At 40.6% G+C, this 15,668-nt stretch overlaps 1 protein-coding gene across 2 annotated transcripts in view; it reads left to right on the top strand.

Annotated features, from left to right (window-relative positions):
• The window catches only part of Ryr2 (ryanodine receptor 2), a 581,527-nt gene that overhangs the window by 255,363 nt on the left and 310,496 nt on the right, over window positions 1–15,668 (top strand). For both annotated transcript variants that reach the window (XM_076572925.1, XM_076572926.1), the window contains 2 exons: window positions 1,716–1,815; window positions 2,814–2,910. In XM_076572925.1, coding sequence (XP_076429040.1) covers window positions 1,716–1,815; window positions 2,814–2,910 — 197 coding nt within the window. The remainder of the gene's footprint in view (window positions 1–1,715; window positions 1,816–2,813; window positions 2,911–15,668) is intronic.

Here is a 15,668-nt window from a genome sequence, read left to right as displayed (position 1 = left end):
AGCATAAGAATAGTCACCCTAAGGTGACTAAGAGCTTGCATGAAAGCAAAGAAACAGCTGGAATTTGAGAGAGAGGAAGAAGGGATTGCTAAACCTGATGATCCCCTGGGAAATTTTAAAATCTATTGATTGGTGCATTTACTGATGAAGTTCGTATGTGTATTTTACAGTGTCAGTTTCAAAAGATGGGGTTAATATGCAGTTTTTCAGCTTCAAAAGTCTTTTATTTTAATTGATTTTTGGTTAGCATACAAAGAAATCGATTTCATTGAGACATTTTCTTTCACGCATAGATATCAGACATTTCATACTTAGTCATCCTTTTGTTGTCAGTGTGTGTTGTGCCCCAAGTTCCTGCTCTCCTCTTGTGGGCCCTCCTCCACTCTACCACTGTCCCCTTTTGCTTTCATGAAACTCGTAATTACTTTGCTCTCTCTCGTTCATTTATCTTCCCTCTGTCTAGATCTCTTCCTCCTCTCATAGTCCTATATGTACACATACATATATGTATGCATGGATGCATATACTGTTTTTCAATCTACATTTTTTTTTTGTATTTTGAGAAAACATGAAATATTTGTCATCCAGTCTTCCTTATTTCTCCTACAGGATGATCCATCCTACAATTCTTCATTATAGATGAATAAAATTCTCTTGTGTATGTGAGCTGCATTTTCTTTATCTGGTAGTTTCTTTTTAAGAGAATGAGTGAAATTGTTGCTGAAAATTGGAATCACCATCTACTGGCTCTGGTATCAATTTGCAGCTAACCATCACCAAAGGGTTTTATTCACATAATGGCTTGTCAATAAACTATCACAGTATCATATGTACAAAAGTGAATGATAATTTCAAGTGCTCACTTTAATACTATTTTGTCTATCAACAACCTAAAGACAAAGTTTCTTCTTACAAATAAATTTTCTCAGTGTATTTGTTATTCATATGTGTGTTTTCTGATTATGGATTCAAGTCAGTAACTCTTAGGATGAACCTGAAAAGTATCTAAAGTTACATAGTGTTCTAGTTAGCTTTACCTTTCAGCTTGACTCAGCCTAGAATCACTTGAGAATGGAGTCTCATTTGAGAGGTTGCCCTGAGCAGATTGGCCTGTAGGCATATGTATGGAGGATTGTCTTTATGGAATTGATGTAGGAGGGCCTAGCCCACTGTGGGTAGTACCATTCCCTGGGCAGGTGGTTCTAGACTGTATTAACAAAGCTACCTAAGCATGGGTCTTGGGGAATGAGCTGGCAAGCAACATCTTCCAGGATTCCTGCTTGTCCTAGGCCAAGATTCCTCAATAATGGACTGTGATCTGGAAGTGTAAACCAAGTAAATCCTTTCCTCCCCTAAGCTGTTTTTGGTCAAAGTCTTCCATCACAGCAACAGAAAGGAAACTAGAACAGATTGATACTTCTATTATTCTTTTTTCTGCTCATGCTTTAATTATCCTGTTTAGGTTTATCTATTTTTGAGTCAGAGTCTTGGCATGTTGTTCAGGCTGGTCTTGAAATCAGGATCCTTTTGCCTCAGTTCCCCGAGTGTTGAGATTCTGGGTGTGTGCTTCCATGCTGTCTAGTGGTTTGATCTTGGCAGACCAGGCTGAAGTGCATGTCCCTGACGGCTGTTTCCAAGCCAGCAGTGTTGCTCTCAGGCTGCCAGAGCCCCTGCACCAGGCTTACAGCAATGCCTCTTCTTGCCTCTTGCTGCAGCACTTGTCATATGGCAACAGCACCTGGCATGTGGATGCTGCCTTCCAGCAGACCCTCTGGAGCGTGGCCCCTATCAGCTCAGGAAGCGAAGCAGCCCAAGGTAAGAGATCCACTCTAATTAAAAGGCTTGTCCTTGATACGGAGTTGATGCTGATCGCTGGAATTGTGATAATGAGCTGATGGCTAATTAGAGACCTTTCATGTTCCCATATTCTATCATGCAGAAACATGACATTTTAGAATCTTGCCTAAGCTGCTCTTTAAAAGTGAAGCCCGTGCTAGACTTTGTCTTCTCTTATTTTCATGGTGTTGTCAACTTTGGCTGATTTCTGTGATTTCATGTGCTAGCTCTCTAAGGGCTGTTTACCCCATTTGGGAGACCTTGCAGTACTGCTCAGTTAGTCTCATGTCATCATTTGTTATTATCGTCCCCGTGCCTAGTAGCTGGGTCACAATGATGTTTATGCAGCAGCGTCTCCCAAGGTGATAGCTGCCTTGATTATGGTAGTTCTCACTTTTATAGCTTCAAGTTGGAACCAGTACTTGTTTGTGTGTGTGTGTGTGTGTGTGTGTGTGTGTGTGTGTGTGTGTGTGCATGTGTATGTACATACATGTTGAGGCTAGAGATCAAGAGGGTTGGATGTTGTTTACTTTTTGTCATATGTATGTGTGCATGTATGTGTTCTTGTATACATGTTTGCATACATGTGGGTGCACAGGTGTAAATGCTCATGTTCATTCACTTTTATTTAGTTTTTGATTGAGTCTTTTTGATGGCTTGGATCATACTGATGAGTCAAGGCTGGCCAGCTAGTGAGTCCCAGGGATTCACTTGCTGACTGAATGGTCTCCATAGCCCCACATTTTATGTATTTAATGGTGATATTTATGGGGCTGGGACCACACCCTTTGGTTAAAATGTCAAACTGACTCAAGGGGTCAGCCAGTGCCACTCTGTGATTTTGTCACAGGTCCGAGAAAATTTACTAGTCCAGTGTGTCTCCATCAGTACAAGTAGATGATTGTATCAAATACATTGTCTGGGCATCAGCATCTGGCCATGTTATTCTGAACACAAATGACTTTAAATCCTTGCAGGGTATCTTATTGGTGGTGATGTTCTCCGGCTACTACATGGACACATGGATGAGTGTCTCACTGTCCCTTCAGGAGAACATGGCGAAGAACAGCGGAGGTTGGTACTCAATGCTGACATGTTGCACTGACCTTGATGTATTTGTTGGGAAAAGAATAATCTTGGTGTTACATAAAGGAGCACACAAACAAACTGAAAATAATTTGTCAAGTCATTTTTCTTTTTGCAAAGATGGTACATCTGAACCCAGACATGCTAGCTAGCATGCTGGACAGAATGACCTCTGTGTTTCATCACTGAAGTAGGTTGTCACTGTATCTCATCCTTTTGGTGGCCGCTTGACTTTACAATTGGCTAATTGGCACAAAAGGGAAGGGGGAGATTAAGGAAATACTGGTCCTCATTGGGCTGACTGCCTTTGATAGAAAGAATGTTTCTCACAGAATGACACATTCTGTTTGCTTTGACAGAAGTTTTCTTACCTAGGAATAGGTCTGTTGCAAGTATTAGCATCACCAAAGGTAGATGACACAATTTCATTGCCCTCTGAAGCCTTCCACTTCATGGCTTCCTAAGAAGGCTTTTCTCTATTTTCTTAAATACCAGAAGAAGAATTGAACATCTTCATCTACTTAAAGCACATTAGAAGCATCAAGTGGGAGGGGAGAATGCATTAAGTTAAAGTATTTAAAGTGCCATAATTGTCCGTTAGTTTTGCACAACATTTCTGGAAAATTTAATCTCACACCCAGTCTCAGAGTTCTTAGGATTCCTTTCTGTCATCTCCCATTTATTAAAAAGTAGTGAAGTTGACCACTTTCCCTCAAATTTTCCAGAGAGACAAAACTAAAATTGTCTGCAGGTCCTGGGAGAAGTATACAGGTGTGATGAAAATATGCCAGTGTTTAGTGTGATCCAGCTGCTGGTCGTTTGCCTTGTGAATTGAATTAATTAACAAGTGCAGTAAGATGAGACTACAAAGAAGAGGACACACACGAAAGGAGAGCTACCTGGGTGGTTTGCTGTGTGTTTTTAAATCTTTGAGTGGGCTTTTCTCATGATGTTAACCTGGGTGTTTAGGTAGTTTGTTTAATAGAAGCTTATCACTCTCATTTAGTAAAAAAGATACAACAGAGTCTTTAAAAAATCAACTGTCACTTCAGTAGCTCAGGAAGACTCACTGGGGACATGCTCTCATGGGCTAACTTGGCTTAAGGTGGAGCATAGCTTGTAGGGAAGTTCCATCAACTACAACTGCTGTGTCACCTGTGACTGTGAACCCCCTCCTCCAAGGCTCCTATGTATGGGTACTCAGTCCCCAGTGGTGCTATTCTGGTGTGTGTGTGTGTGTGTGCGAGTGCATGCGTGCGTGTGTGCGTGCGTGCGTGCGTACGTGCGTACGTGCGTGTGTGTGATCGATCTTAGGGAGGTGGGGATATCATTGGTGTGGATCTGAGTCTGCAGGGTATGTGCTGGAATTTCCACACGCTTTACAAGGAATTGTACAGAGAAGCATGGCTAGTTTGAAGAAAGGGGATGGTGCATTAAGGGAAAGATACATGGGGGCCTCAGGAGTGTCATATCTCACCAGTGGCCTGGCTCCAAGAAGACAGAAATGGGTGAGCCAAGGTCTGCAGTGACCTTTTATGGGTCATCAGCTTAGTACCTGTCTCTCCCAAGGTCATATAATAATACAGACAGCTCTTCAGAGCATGCTCTTTTGTCTGAATGAAGCTCAGCTAGACTAAAGGCCGCTGTCTTTTTTATGTTTCAGTCTCTGACATTTCCTTTTTCAGTTTCCTATTCTCCTGCCTCAGTGCCTTGCTGGAGGGAGGGGCTGTTGGGGGAAGGCATTGAGATTTCTCAGCAGTGCTCCCCGATGCACCCAGATTTGAGCAAGCTCTAGTCATCACCGGCTGCTCCTGCCATCATGTCCTTACCACAGTGTCACTCTGTAGCCCTTAAACCGTGAGCCAAATACGCTTTCTGCTTTGAAGGTGCTTTAGCCAGGTAGTTGATGTTTGTTTAATTATGTCTTATTGCACTTATTTATTTTGTTGTGTTGTGTATGCACAAGAGAGCCACACTGTACATGTAAAGGTCAGAGGACAGTGTGTGGGAGTAATTTTTTTTTCTGTATGGGTCCCAGGGATCAAATGCAGGTCATCAGGCTTGGTGGCAAGTGCCTTTACCCCCTAACCCATATAGGTGGCCTGAACCGAGTGTTACAGTGACAAAAAAGTAACTGGTAAATGTTGCTTTCAGTGAGTTAGGAATAAGATGCTGATGGTACCAAGAGGGTCATAGAATGCTGAAGAAGACATCAAAAAGCAGTTGGCTTGAGGAATTAATTCCAAACAGAAAGCTAAACATAAGCATGAATGTGAGTGATGGAAGTGTGTTCTGAAGTAGCAGGTTTTTTTTCTAAGTGATGCAGAGAGAATATGGAAAGATTAGAAGCTAGATGCATCTGCTGCAGACATTTTTCTATTAGCTCCAGGCTTATAGCTTGGCTCTTCTCCCGTGCTTCCCAAGAGGGGCTTGTGGGGCTGGGTTGGGATCCTCATAGCTGTGATAGGCAAAAGACACTTGGATTAGAGGTGAGATGAGCTTAAGTCAGGGGAACCCATTAGAAAGAGGGATATCACTGAGTTCATGTGACAAGAGGTAAGGCCTTGTGTTAGTTACTCTTTATTATGATGGAAAAAGACCTGCCGTGAGCAACTTGAAGGAGGGAAGATCTGGTTTTGCCCATGGTTTCAGGGGAGATAGTTGGTATAGAAGATGGCAGCGGCAGGTGCTTGTTTGTTATGAGAGTTATGTTAAAATTGGGTGCACTGAGTTCAGAGGGTCTAAGTACAGCCAGCAGGAAAAGAGTCTGTGTTGAATGTAAATCAGAAAAGCAAGAGACCATTTGAGGGAAAGGGCAACAATCATATGTTCACACAGAGGGAGAGGAACTCTGGGGCGGGTTATGACCAGTCATCCACCAGTGCCTTCAGGAGGCTGTGAAGCTTTGGGTAGACGCTGGGTTAATGCAGCTCCTGGCACTAAGCTTGATTGAATTCTGAAAACATTTTTTTTTTTTTTTTTTTTGCCAACCGAGTCTCAGTGTGCGTTCACCTCAACATACTGAGAGACTCTTCCAAGGTCGTGGAGGCAGTGAGAGCACATCTGTTTGCTATCTTTTTATAGCATGTTGACATGGTGCAATTAGATGAACGTGGATGTCAGATCATGACTGTAGGGAGAGCATGAGTCAGAGCTGGGCAGGATGGAGCCTCAGGGAGGATGCTGAGGGAGGAAAGGTTCTGTTTCTTGATTGAGTTGTGAAACTGAGCAATCACATATGTGTGTGTGTGTGTGTGTGTGTGTGTGTGTGTGTGTGTGTGTATAATGAAAAAAATACTTCCTTAAGATCAGACTTATGGAAAGCCTTATGATTTTGAATCTTGTTGATATAATCACATAATCACATAGACCTTCAAAACTGCTTTCTTTATTCTCCTCATAAGCTATTGCCTGTGTCTTAGAGACCCAGTGAAGGCCGCAGCCTGCAGGCAGTACTTTCTTGTATTAATATCAGTCTGTTTTGGGGGAAGAAATGCAGAATGATGGCCTAAGCATATATTTTGGTTTATTAGAAAAAGAAGTTAAAATGAATTGATTATTTTTTAATGGTGAGTTTGAACAGGGAAATAGGTAAAAAACAAAACATAACATTTTTGTCTTACAGGCTTTTGCTTGTAATTTTGATCTAGCCGTGCCCATTGATTGTTTCCTGCTATTAAAATTAAAGATTGAATGTCACATGAGATTTGTTCTAAGGAGTAGAAATGGCTGAGGAGATAGCCAGTGGTGACATTTGCCCCTGAGCAATTCAGGACTGTTTTTATCATCTGTGTTAGGCTCCCCAGTGGATTTGGCTGTTGGCTCTACCTTGTTCAGCCAGGTACTTAATAGCTGTAACTGTAATTGGAGAGACAGAAAATTGTTCTGTGACATGGCATGTAATTCTAGATACCAATGGACTTGGCTCAACTATTCCACAATGAGATGTATCTGCATTCATCCTCCAAGTTATCTATCCATTCTCACAGAGTGTTAATAAGACTCGTAGGAAAAATAGCCTCCAGTGTGCTATTCAACTAAGTAGAGTTGAATCAGAGAATGAGCTATCAAGGCTTAACTGCATAGATATTCCCCTATACTTCCTGCCCATTTTACTTGACAGATTGACTTTTGACAGAGTTAGGGAGTATATATCACTATCATTTTAAGTTCCTTGAGATTGTTTTCAGGTAGGCGTTTAGCTGTAAACGTTCTAGTGTACATCTTGCGGGGCCAGGAGTGAAGGTACAGGGTGCAGTGAGCAGTCAGGCAGATGTCTCAGTGCCAACTGTGGGGATGCTCTCCAGAAAGAGGGTAAGATACATTAGGGAGGAATAGATTCTGGTCATCAGTAAGAGAATCAGGTGCCACATGGTGCTTTACTTAATTTCATTGTGCTTCAAATTTAGTGATCAGATTTCATTTGGAGCAAGGTAGATTTTTGTTGTTGTAGATTTTGTCTCTGTATATATCTCATGTTCAACCATAAATTTTTGTGAATGTAATAAAATGTCAACAAGGGCCTTATTTAAATGTACATATGTTTATGAGCAGAATTGTAGTATGGGAATTAAGTATGCCACACCTTTAAGGCAGTAAATTTTATTATACTTATTATTTTGTTGTGCCAGGTTTTGAATCTGAGACCCAAGCATCCTACCACCAAGTGACATCTCCTACAAGTTAATAGATGTAAAGCAGTTACATTAGGGAATATTATTTTGAATCTTCAGTTTGGAAATAAGTATGGGATGAATATTGTTTATAAAGCATCATTTTAAATTTGAAAACAGGTTTACAAGATATCTTTTGTATATGAGTTCATTCTATAACAAGTTGGGAATGACGGTCATATTCTGGATTCTGGGCTCTGAGCTGTGTGGAAAGAGACAGTTTCTTCTCTCAAGAAGGCTACATTCTATAGTAATAATAAAAATAAGCATGTTGATTCACAGTTATAAACACACATTGCCCATGTGCACATAGGTTGAATGCACTGGATAAAAGCTATGAGATAAAAGGATGGAAGGGAATTAGGAGTGTGTGGGTATTACATGTTCTGTGGGAGTGATGGGGGAAGGAAGAGAGGGAGGGTGGGAAGGCACTGAGTTTGCATCTGATCATTGCTTCTGGAATCTATTTACTTTGTCTTGTTCTTTTCACAGAGGACAGTGAAGACACAGTACCTTACGTGATACAGAAATAAATGCTACATTTGCTTTCTAGAATGTGACCTAATAGACAAAAGCTATGCTATGAATACATGACGATAGTTTTACTTCTCTGGCCTCTGTAAAACAGAGATGATTCAGTGTGCTGTCATTATGAATAACTGATAAATCATGAGATGATGTTCACAGAATGAGTTGAATGTCTCTCAGTCTGGCTTAGAAAGAGGCACATGGTTCATGACCCTACACACAGTTAGATGACCTAGTCCCCTTATGAGGATACTGCTCCCAGGTTACTGTATAGGGGGCACCCTTCTGTCAAGTTCAGCACAGTCAAGGATGAAGCTATCCATGTTTGTCAGCTTTCTGACAGATATATAACACACACACACACACACACACACACACACACATACATATGTGTATACACACACACACATGTCAGCTTTCTGGGTATTTTTACTTGTTTGGTTTTGCAAATGAATATCTAGTGTTTAAAAAGCTATCCCTAACCTATTGAAGTATCTCTGCTTTGTCAAAGATCAGGTGACTGTACTTGTGTGGATCCATTTCTGGTCTACAAACAAAGATAGTTTTATTTTCTTTATCCCATTATGTATATACTTTTCTTTATTTTTATTTTTTGGTGTATTTTTAAAGATAAGATTTCATACAGCTCAGGTTATCCTTGTACTCACTATAAGACTGAGGATGACTTTGAACTTCTGATCCTCCTGCCTCCACTTCCCACGTGCTGGAATTACAGGCATGAGTCACCACACCAACCCAATTGGTTTTCTACATTAACTTAGTATCTGGAGCTTGTATATAATGTAAGTTATTGGCTTCAGGAGTATATGCTATTATTGATGTAATAGATCATATAAAGTTTTCAATGAGAATATGTTGAGACCCAACTCTAGCATTGGCCCTCAGAAAAAGGCTTGCATGGCGTTGTCTGACTTAAAGACAAAGATTAATTTGTTGTCCCCAATAGTATTTATAACAGAAGATGACTCATGTCTTTGAATATGCTGTTTGTAACTCTTTTATGACTGTGATAAAATATCTGACAGAAACAACTTGTGGGAGAATTTGATTCAGGTCCTGGTTTCAGAGATTCATCATTGGCAGGCAAGGTAGGCTGGCAGGACCCCGTGGTGGAGACTCAGCAAGTCCTGGCTGCAGAGCGGGAAGCAGAGAGAGCAAGGTGGGACCAGGAATGAGTGTGGCAGTCAAAGGCCCTCTGCTGGGGACTTTATTTCTGCCAGTCAGCTTCCACCTCCCTTAGGTTCTGTAGCCTTCAAAATAGCACCATAGTCTGGGAATCAAGCATTCAAAACACAAGTCCGAGGCGGGTATTTCAGATCCAAGCCATAACAAATGTCTGGAAGCCCATAATACTATTGATTTGACATAGTGACTCAGTTCATGATTGAGTCTTTGCTTATCACTATGGAAGACTGACTACAAACTCCAGTATTACCATTTGAATCCTCAGAGGACTCTTTACAGTACTATAGAGAAGTTACATCATTCTTAACATCCTCATAGTAACTAAGAGAATGCTTGAAGAAATGGAAGCAGGGGAGAGATGACTCAGTAGTTAAGAGTGCATATGGCTCTTGAAGAGTACCCAAGTTCAGTTCCCAACAACCATGTTGGATTTTTCACAACTGCCTGTAGATCTAGCTCCAGGGAATCTGACATCTATTTCTGGACTTCAAGGGCACATATGCATAGACACAGACACACACACACACACACACACACACACACACACACACACACACTAAAAATAAATCTTAAAATAAAAAGTGGAGGCTCTGAGTTTGGCTACCTGCCCAAGTTTGTACAATGAAATGACGTCTTCAGAAAGTTCATAGCAATGAGATATGAAAGTAACTTGCCAAATTCTTCCTGCCCTACAAAAAAAGTGAGCTCATGGCTGTAATGTCATCTGGAGAAGGTGCCCTCTGTCAGAGCTCACTCTTATAGCCATCAGGGGTCTTCTCATATCACCCAGTGTTTTTATTAATGATGCTTTATGATTATATCCTAAAGCTCACTAATTGGAATTGTGTATCCTATAAAATTTTATTATGAATAAATACCCCCATGTCAGGCAGTGAGAAGCTTGTAAAGATTTGTACTCTCATTAGTATGCTAATATAGTATTTTCTGGGCTTCAGATTCAGAAGATGAATAAGCTAGCTGTCACAGCACTTGCTTTTTACCCAGAAAATGAATGGTTGAACAATTGAGATAAGATTTAAATTGTATTTTATGACTCCCAGAGCCAAAAGAGCTAACTACTCATGTTTTGGTGGACAATGTTATAATAACCATGAGAATCTGAATTGATGACATTGTGGGGAGACTTTGTGCTTAGAATAAGTTTAAAATTCCTCTTACGTGGTCAGCCTGAAATATGAGTTCCTAATGAAGTGCATTGCATTGGAGGAGAATGTGTTATGGAAGCATAATGTAGAGAGTAGTCATTAATGAGCTTGTATGATTGGTTGTTACATGTGCATTTCAAAAATTTCTGCTCAGTGAAATGGCAATGACTTCAGCTTTTCAGATTTATGATCTACAAGTTTCTGTTAACAAAAAATGTGTGGTTAGTATCAGCTTTTGGGTTTGTCATCCTAGTTACTCAAAAGGCTGTGGCAGGGGGACCTCCAGCCAAAGACCAGCCTTGGCTACAGAATGAGTTTAGAGTCAGCTGGGTAATTTAGAGAGACCTGTTGCAAGTTAAAAAAAGTAGAAAGAGGTCTGGGCATTCACCTCGGTGCTAGAGTGCTTGCCTTGTCATATATGAAGTCCTGGGCTCAATCCCCAGTACTGTGCAGTAATAATAATTTGGGGATGTTAGAAATATTATTAACTTGTATTATTTTTACTTATTCCCCCTACAAGTAGCTATAACAATGCAAGGAGGAAAGGGTTTATTTCAATCACAGTTTCATATAACAGATCATCATTAAAAGCAGTGAGAGCAGAAACTCAAGCAGGGCAGAAACCTGGAGGCAGGAGCTGATGCAGAGGCCTTGAAAGGGTGCTGCTTACTCCACATGGCTTGCTCAGTCTGATTTCATATAGAACCCAGGACCACCTGCCCAGGGCTGGCATCACCCATAATGGGCCAGGCCCTCCCACATCAATCACTAATAAGAAAATGCCCTACAGGCTTGTATACAGCTCCATCTTTTGGAGGCATTTTCTGAATTGAGGCTCCCTCTTCTCCAGTGACTCTAGCTTGCATCAAGTTGACATAAAACTTGCCAACACAACATCCATTCGTCTTCCTTGAGTTTTGATAAATTGCTGCCATTGGCATTGTCCCCAGTTATCACCGGGCAGTGTTGTATAAATCTCTTTAACTTCTTAAAGAAGGTTTTTTTTTTTTTTCCCTCCAGTCTTCCACGTAGAAAGGATGATTGCCCTGAGAAAATCATTGAATTGTCTGAGTGTAGCTGGAGTTTTCTCTCTGGGTCCCGCCAAGTCCCGGCAGTCCCTTAGCCCACTTATAAAATAAACATACAGACGCTTAGATTATTTAAACTGCTTGGCCATTAGCTCAAGCCTATCATTGTCTAGCCCTTACTCTTATATTCAGCCCATTTTTATTAATCTATACTTTGCCACGTGGCTCATGGCTTACTGGTACCTTACATCTTCCTTGTCCTGGCGGCAGCTGCAGGCAGTCTCCTTCTTCCTTTCCTGTTTCCTCAATTCTCCTCTCTGTTAGTCCCACCTATACTTCCTGCCTAGCTACTGGCCAATCAGTGTTTTATTTATTAACACATTTGCCATACAGAACATCCCACAGCATCTGAGTTTAAAGATATTAATACCATTTGGTAAACTTGTTGGACTTTGTGGTGGTCTCATTAATGAGAATGGCCTTCATAGGCCATATTTGAATGTTTGTCTGGTGCTCAGTTAGAACTGTTTTGGGAAGGATTAGGAGATATGGCCTTGGGGGAGATATGTCACTGGGGGTGGGCTTTGAGATTTCAAAAGCCCATGACAGGCCCTATTTCTCTGCTTCATGGTTGTAGTCTCAACATGCCAGCTCTCAGCTACTGCTCCAGTACCATGCCTACTGGCCTGCTGCTGTGCTCCCTGTAATACTGGTCATAGACTCTAACCCTTGGAGCCCTCAAATTAAATTCTTTCAGAAGTTGGTCATGGTGTCTCTTCATAGCAGTAGAAAAGTAAATTAAACAGACTTTGAAAAAAATGTCCTTTTGGACTCTGATTTTGATGTCTTAGATACATGGTGGGCAAAAGTGATGCTCACTTCATAGAATAGGTGCTTGCCTCCAGGTGGATCAAATTTTAAATAAGCTTGCCTTCCCTTTGTGTCATTTAGGATAGGCCTATAGCCTTGTTCCATTGAGGGTTTTTGATACCTTGCACTAACATTTAACCTGAAATAGCCCATGCAGACTTGCTTAAAAAAAAAAAAAAAAAAAACCAAAACAAAGCACCAACATCTACATATTCCGTTTATATGGGGAAATCCAATAAATGACCAAGATGCCCTGGTTAACTGTGAATACTTGAGAGGGAGCCCAGGTTCTCTATATCTACTGTTGGATTGGAACACTTTGCAAACACAGAGTTCAGGGGAGAAGGACCTTTAGGATAGAGCTAAAAGATTTCAGAAAGGAAGCAGAGTTTACTCTCCTTTCAACTTTGTGTTTTAAAAATCTGAATTAAACTTATCATTAGTTTTCTACTCATATAAAATTTAAAAACCTTCCTGTTAAGTGGAAATGGAAGTTTAGAAAGAAAATGTTTGAGCAATTCCCCTGTATAGATATGCAATTTTACACAGCCATATCCATACTATGTATATGTTAAAGCTCATTTTTTTTCAACCTTGTGATTTCTCTATCCCTATCTGTTTAGTCACCATTTTAGGTTCATTACTCAACACCTTTTTCTAAGCTCATTTAGAACTGACTATTTGCATATTTATGGCAGGTTCATAGTGATTTATTGTTGTACAGAAAGTGAGTATCATTTATATTTCTGTCTCAGTTTCATTTTCTGTTACTGTGATAAAACATCCTAAGAAACACTACTTAGGGGAAAGGAAAAGTGTGGATTTTAAGCTTCAGTTTCAGTTTCTGATCCACCATGGTGGGGAAGTCACTGTGGCAGGGACCTGAGAGAACTGGTCACATTGCTTCTACAGGCAGCAGAAGAGAGCAACAAATACATGCGCGTGTTAATTCCTTTCTCTCTCCTATTGACTGTGGGTGTGATGATTCCAGGTGCTTCAAGTTCCTGCCACCTGGATTTCCCCATGATGTGGGCTCGGCCTGCACTTGTGAGCCAAATAAATCCCCTTTCCTAAGTCAGTGTGCTTTCTTATAGTAACAGAGAAAAAAAAAAAAGGAAGACGACTCCTGTGTCTTTATGTTTCCACATATTCTAGAGCTCCATCTTTCTCTTTTGTATTGGTGTGGTTTGTTCTTTCTTCTCTTCGGACAAGAATTCTTCCTTTTATTCCACTTTTTTTTTAAAAATAATTGAAGGATTGTAGGCTAATGGCTTTCACTCTGACTCTCTTGATGCAAGGCACAGAGGTTATGAAATGGTTGTATCTTCATTTTATTCCAGTTACAGTAAATCTTTGATTTTCATTTTGATTCTGAGAAAATTTCTTTATTTTCTAAATGGTTAGGATGTTTTAAAATTCCATTTCTAAATTTCATTGTTAACCATCAGAAGAAATGACAAGGAGTCTGGAGGTGGGGTGGGAAAATGGCTAAGTGGTTAAGAACACTGGCTGCTCTTGCTGAGGATCCAGGTTGAATTTCCAACACCCACATAATGGCTCGCAGCTATCTATTACTCCAGTTCTAGGGCATCTAATGGCCTCTGTGGGCATCAGGAATACATGTGATGCAAGGCAAAGTACCCATATGCATAAAAAGTAAACAAATCTTTAAAAATATATCTAGTACACTGATCCTTATGATGAAACACAAGACTTTTATTAAAGACAGAGTAATCTAAACTATCTATCTATCTATCTATCTATCTATCTATCTTTTACTTATCTAATCTATCATTTGTGTATATACACACAGAGAAACTGAATGTCTAGATTACTTTTCATTTATTTCTTAAACATGTACCTGGAGACTGGTTTTGTTAGCCTGAGTGTTGTCTCTGCCTTGTATTTTTCTAAAGCTGCTGAAGCATTACTATTACATAACCAAGGTTAAGAACAATGCCAATGGAATAACTAGTGTAGCCCCATAGTTCTCAAAATGTCAATCTGCAGAATATACTTCCTGTAAGGATTTAGGAGAAATGTAGATTCACGGGTTTCACCCTTGGCTTCAATCAGACTCTAGCCATGAGGCCAGCTTGGGCCTTAGAAGGATCTTGAGAAAATTCTACCTCACTAAATGTTAAGATTCATCCACCTGCATCTAGTGCTGTACTAGGACTGATTTTGTCTCAAGGGACATAAAGAAATGTGAGAGCCAGTTTTGCCTATACCAGCCTGGGAGGCTGCTCTTGGCATTTAGTTGGTAGGGGGTCAGATTGCTGAAAATGTCCTATAATATAGGAGACAGTCCCACTGCTGCAAATATCCTATAATGTAAGGGACAGCTCCAATGCTGCCAATATTCTGTAATGTAGGGGACAGCCCCAGCAGCAAAGATATACCCAACTCCACACAGTAGGTGTACTGCTGTGGAGATACTCATCTAAACCATGGGATCCAAGTTTTTGGCTCTTTATTAGACTCAGCTGAAGACTTTTTTCTTTTTTTTTATTATTAAGAATTTTTTAATTCATTTTACACACCAAAGATCCCCCTCTTCCCTCCTCCCGCCCCCCAGCCTCCCCCTCCAACCCATCCCCTGCCCACTCCCATCTACAAGAAGGCAAGGCCTCCCATGGGGAGGCACATTCAGTAGAGACAAGTCCAAGCCCTTCCCCCTGCCTCAAGGCTGCATGAGGTGTGCCATCATAGGTAGTGGGCTCCACAAAGCCCTTTAAAAAGAGCCAAACTCCACATCTACTTTATGTCCATTGGTGAGGGTATGGCATAGCATTTTTGATAGTTTCTTGTGTGGTTATTATCTACAAGCATGTCAGAAAGTAACTGCTGTAGATAGTGTTTACAGATGCACCCCAAATCCTCTGGGCACTGTGGACTCCTGAGGATGGTTCTGAACCTACAGGTTGATCTTAAGAAATGAACAGCCAGGCATTGTGTTCCTCCTGATGGTTGTGATATCACAGGAAGTGGGCAAAATGTATTTCTGAAATATTATTATAAAAAAGTCTAAATTGAATAAGCAGCTATGGTTAGAGGAAGATTTAGAAATAAAGGACATCATGAAGCTGGAGAGGTTGCTTCATGGTAAGAGCTCTTGCCATTCTTGTAGAGAATCTGAGTTCAGTGCTCATCAGCCACATTAGGCAGCTCCCAACCACCTGTAATGAGGGTGGGGATACAGTTAGAAAAATCCAGAATAGAGAAAGTTCTGTGGGACAAATGGAACTGAATTTTTCATAAAACAAATATTAAGA

Source organism: Peromyscus maniculatus, chromosome 5 (assembly GCF_049852395.1).
Source record: "Peromyscus maniculatus bairdii isolate BWxNUB_F1_BW_parent chromosome 5, HU_Pman_BW_mat_3.1, whole genome shotgun sequence".
In the NCBI taxonomy this organism is placed as follows: Eukaryota; Metazoa; Chordata; class Mammalia; order Rodentia; family Cricetidae; genus Peromyscus; species Peromyscus maniculatus.
This window is presented reverse-complemented; position numbering and strand designations above follow the sequence as displayed.